Source organism: Sinocyclocheilus rhinocerous, unplaced genomic scaffold (genome assembly GCF_001515625.1).
Source record: "Sinocyclocheilus rhinocerous isolate Xijiao unplaced genomic scaffold, SAMN03320098_v1.1 scaffold1488, whole genome shotgun sequence".
NCBI lineage: Eukaryota > Metazoa > Chordata > Actinopteri > Cypriniformes > Cyprinidae > Sinocyclocheilus > Sinocyclocheilus rhinocerous.
The window spans coordinates 1,699,072-1,704,051 of NW_015633542.1; the positions used below are offsets into that span (position 1 = coordinate 1,699,072).

The 4,980-nt window shown below is 39.3% G+C and overlaps 1 protein-coding gene across 1 annotated transcript in view; it reads left to right on the top strand.

The window, feature by feature from the left end:
* Positions 1-2,246: 2,246 nt before the first annotated feature.
* The window catches only part of LOC107744380 (hyaluronidase-2-like), a 6,537-nt gene continuing 3,803 nt past the window's right edge, over positions 2,247-4,980 (top strand). Inside the window, 3 exon segments of the mRNA XM_016557998.1 lie at positions 2,247-3,045; positions 3,047-3,205; positions 4,568-4,657. Coding sequence (XP_016413484.1) covers positions 2,275-3,045; positions 3,047-3,205; positions 4,568-4,657 — 1,020 coding nt within the window. The 5' untranslated portion in view covers positions 2,247-2,274.

Consider the following 4,980-nt stretch of genomic DNA (forward strand, 5'->3'; position numbering starts at 1 on the left):
CGCCGTTCACTTGCAGAACGCAAGCTTCTAGAGGGCACATAAGTCTGAAGTAATGAATTTAGGTAAATGGGTGCAGAGCCAGTGGTGGTTTTGTAGGCAAACATTAATGCCTTGAATTTTATGCGAGCAGCTATTGGTAGCCAGTGCAAACTGATAAACAGAGGTGTGACGTGCGTTCTTTTCGGCTTGTTAAAAATTAATCTGGATTAATTCTATTAATTAGTTCTGGATTAATTGTAAAGGTTTGATAGAAGTGGCTGGAAGACCTGCCAAGAGAGCATTGCAATAGTCACAAATCACTGATTTCAAAGGTCTTATCTCTTCTATCCACTGTATTGCTAATAATAGTGCAATCATTTCCCCTGTATAAACTGATAACTCATCACTGATCCTTTTCCTTACTGATAAATGAAATTCTGGAACAGTAAACGCTACTCCTACCTTATTGTCTAAACTCTTTGATGCATCTGTGTAGATCTGAACATAGCTGTAGTACTCATTAATATATGTCTGCACATTATATAAATTACATTCCTTACCCTTATTTTTCTGTTCTAACAATGTAAAATCTACTGTAGCATCTGAAAGTAACCAAGGTTTTATTACAGGTAGCGGTACAGTTGGACTAACATTTAACTGATTAACTTCAAGTTCTGTTGCTTTCTGTATCACGGTCCATCCAAAACTTTTAATTTTCCTCCTGTCTTTTTCCCAACAGGGCTTTAAAGTATCTAGTGTTGGATGCTCTTGACTATGGCCTTGTAAATTAACCCAATAATTCACTGATAACTGTACCCTTCTCATTTCTAATGACATTTCCCCCATTTCAACCTGTAGTGGACTTGGACACCTCACCTCTCCAAGATATCTTGAAGGACCTATCTGAGAGATAAGACTCAAACCACTGGAGTGTAGTTCCTGATATGCCCTTTGCCAATAGGGTTGACAAGAGGATCTGGTGGTTAACCATGTCAATTATGCATAATTACATGCTAAGCCAAACCCTAAGCCGGAAGATTTGGAATCTGCTCTTGCCAGTCTTAGGGCTTCAACAACTGAGAGCAAGGCAGTCTCTGTTGAATGTCCACTTCTGAAACCAGACTGGTTGCTGTCGAGGAGGTTGTTCTGTGTGAGAAAGGCAGAGACTTGGTTGAACACAGCTCGTTCAAGTGTTTTTGCAATGAAAGGAAGAAGGGAAACCGGTCTGTAGTTCTCTAAAAGAGATGGGTTAAGGGTGGGTTTCTTAAGTAGGGGGGTTATACGAGCCTGTCTAAATGTTGAGGGAAAAACACCAGTGTGAAGGGATGTGTTAATGATGTGAGTGAGTGCAGGTACAACTGCAGGAGAAATGGCTTGAAGGAGATGAGATGGAATAGGATCAAGCAGACAAGTAGTAGGATGATTAGAAAGGATGAGTTTGTAGACTTCTGCCTCAGAGAGTGAAGAGAAGGATGTGAACGAGTGTATGTTTGCTGGTAAGATGTGCTTGACAGATTGTGGTGTGGAAAATTGTGCACTGATGGTTTTAATTGTATTAAAATTATGTATTATTACAATTCACTTATGTTAAATATTTATTTAATTTGATAATATTTCATATTAATTCAATAAGTGGGGAATAACTGTAACACTGAGATATTTGTTATGTAATTATATAATATTAACCAACTTTATTTCAAATAAAAACTCACCTCCAAGTCAAAATATCTTTGATTTATTGTCAAAGTTGAGATATTTCATGAAAAAGTTATTTTGTTTTCCTGATTGTTGCACTATGGAGAATGTCAACTGGATGATGTTGGTTTTTATGCGTTTTAAACACTTTTACACTCAAAAAACGTTCCATGGCACTACATTGGTGCCACGATAACACTTGAATTTTTTAATTTTATTATTGTATAATTTTATAATATTAACCAACTTTATTTCAAATAATAACTCACTTCCAAGTAATAATATCATTGATTTATTTATGTGGGAATGACACTTATTTTTAATGTCAAAGATGAGTTATTTTCTCCAAGTGCTCCATAATATTATTGATTTAAACCCGAAGAAATCTACTCTGTTAAATTGTCGTATTACATTTGCTTCAGTTTCCAGTGAAGTCATTATGTTTCCTTCATGGAAGATTTGTGCCTTGTTTCCTTTTTGAATGAACACTGAAACCAGAAATATATCAGGTATCAAAATTATGATCATAATGCATTATAATGAAGAATGTGGCTTTTTATTCCAGCAGAAGTGAAGGCCGTGTTGTGAGTGACTGAAGTCATGGCTTACTGGATCCAGCTTCGTTGGAGAATCTGGTTGTTGGTTCCACTGGCTCTGGATCATCTCGCTCTTGCTGAAGATCCGAAGCCCACCAGATGGCCTCTTTACCCTCAGAAGCCTGTGGTTCTGGTCTGGAACGCCCCAACAGAAGACTGCAGTCCTCGGCACAATGTCCACTTCCAGCTCGATCAATTTCAGATCGTGGCCTCTCCGAATGAAGGCTTCACCAAGCAGAACCTCACCATATTCTACAAAGACCGCCTGGGCCTGTATCCATGCTTTGAGGCCGGTGTGGCCATCAATGGTGGACTACCGCAGATCTCCAGCCTCACGCACCACCTAGAGAAGATGCCAGAAGGGATCGCGAAGTACATTCGCGACCCGTTGGCGCGAGGCCTGGCCATGATCGACTGGGAGGAATGGCGTCCGATTTGGATACGGAATTGGGATGCCAAAGACATTTACAAGAACCAGTCGCAGCGCTTAGTGGCCCAGAGAAACCCGAGCTGGACTTCAACCCAGATAAACAAAGTAGCCCAGCAGGAGTTTGAGATGTCCAGCCGTAAATTCATGCTAGAGACGTTACGGCTGGCCAAAAGCTTGCGTCCCAACCAGCTTTGGGGCTTCTACCTCTTTCCTGACTGCTACAACCACGACTACCACAACAGTCTGGAGAACTACACGGGACGCTGCCCGGATGCGGAGGTGGCCAGGAACGACCAGCTGAAATGGCTGTGGACTGAAAGCACGGCCCTGTTTCCATCCATATATATTGAGCTCTGGGTTGCGTTCGACATCCTCCGGCCGCCAGTTTGTCCGAAACCGGGTGAAGGAGGGAATGAGACTGGCATCGGTGGGAGAGGGATTGGCACGTCCTGTTTTTGTCTACAGCCGCCCTGCTTATGCCAATGAGCTGGAACTGCTGACAGAGGTGAGTTTGTAGAAATGTGCTTGATTTGCAGTGACAAAACCCAAAATTTCAGCTTATTGGCCCTTTGCTATTACTATGTGTTGGATGGAATTGTTTTTTTTTATATTTGTAGCTTTTAAAATACATTAAATTACTCTTTAAAGAGCTTTATGCTAAGTAAGGCCTTTTACAATTATTATTATTAATTTAAAACATAGATATTATTACATTTAAAATATTTACATTTAGTATTTAAATTTATTTAAATGTAGGCGGTTTGTTCTAAAGGTCCACTGATGCTCAAAGATTTGTAAAAGTGTATGGGAACAACATTTTACCACAGTTTTGGATCATTTCTGTGAAAGTACATTTAAAGCTATCCAAAGACACAGATTCTCCATAGATTTACAGCAAAAGCTTGTCTGAGTGTTGTGGATGGCAGCGGTTGCTAGGGTAGCAGAGCCTTGTAACATTTGTAAGGCAGGGCTTAGCAAATAGGGTGACCGTGATTTCACTAAGTACAGCATGTTCCTGGATCAACATCCTTGTTGATCCTGGAACAACATTCCAATTAATCAATCAGAATTGAGGGATAACTTTTCAGGAAATATCTGTTTTAGGCTTACGATCAGGGTTAGGTGCTTCTACACCCTTTTTAATCAGCTATCATTTCACACTGATTTTAGGAATAAATTATGGGTAGGGTTAGGTTTAGGGGTAGGGATTGGATTTAGTCTATATTGTTGGACATGTAACAGAATGTGCGGAAATTAAGGTTGACCTTAAAGGATGAAATATTTAATTCAACTGCCAGTGACTCTCCAGTCTGTTTGTTCAGAGGCCAGAGACGTTTTCTGAGTGTTTGCAAATAAGTCTTCTATTGTGGATAATACATGCATAACTGTGTTTAATGCCCAGGAAAAAAAAAAAAAACATCTTTAAAACAAGATATATTCATGAAGATTTTAAGGTTATATGATTCATACAGAAATGTGATTCTGCGGTGAGTTCATAACATTATTCAACCATCCTGACAGGCCCTGCAATTTTAATGAAGATTAAAGCGAGTGTATTTTGTATGGTCTTTGTGTGGTTTATCACAAAACTTTTCCTGCATAACCATCATCTCTGCTCTTTATCTCTGTTTGTGTGTGCAGGAGAACAGGAAGGGTGCTGGTCACACTTTCAGTGCCACCATCCACCACACCACACCAGCTGATTTCCTACTTTATTTCCAGTTTTAAGTTGCTGTTACAAAATTGTCCACATTCAATATTTGTGACCTTAACACATAGCTTTCAAAATGAGCTAAATTAACTCTTATATGTAAAAAAAAAAAAAATCAAGAACCAATCACTGATTCCATTATTTGTGTCTGCGCAGATGGATTTGGAGTCCACCATCGGAGAAAGTGTGGCTCTGGGTGCAGCAGGTATCGTTCTCTGGGGTGATGCTGCTTATGCCAGCAGCAATGTAAGCACTCACACACCACATTATGTCTGATTTCAATCAGAAATAGTGCTTGTTAAGAGGTTTCTATTGATGCTAGTGCTAATAATAATTATTATTTTGCTAATGGTGCTTCTATTGATCATGTTAACCCTATAAAGCCTACTGTATCATATATGTGACCCTGGACCACAAAACCAGTCTTAAGTGTCAATTTTTCGAAATTGAGATTTATACATCAGCTGAATAAATAAGCTTTCCATTGATGTGTGGTTTGTTATGATAGGACAATATTTGGTCGAGATACAACTATTTGAATATCTGGAATCTGAGGGTGCAAAAAAATC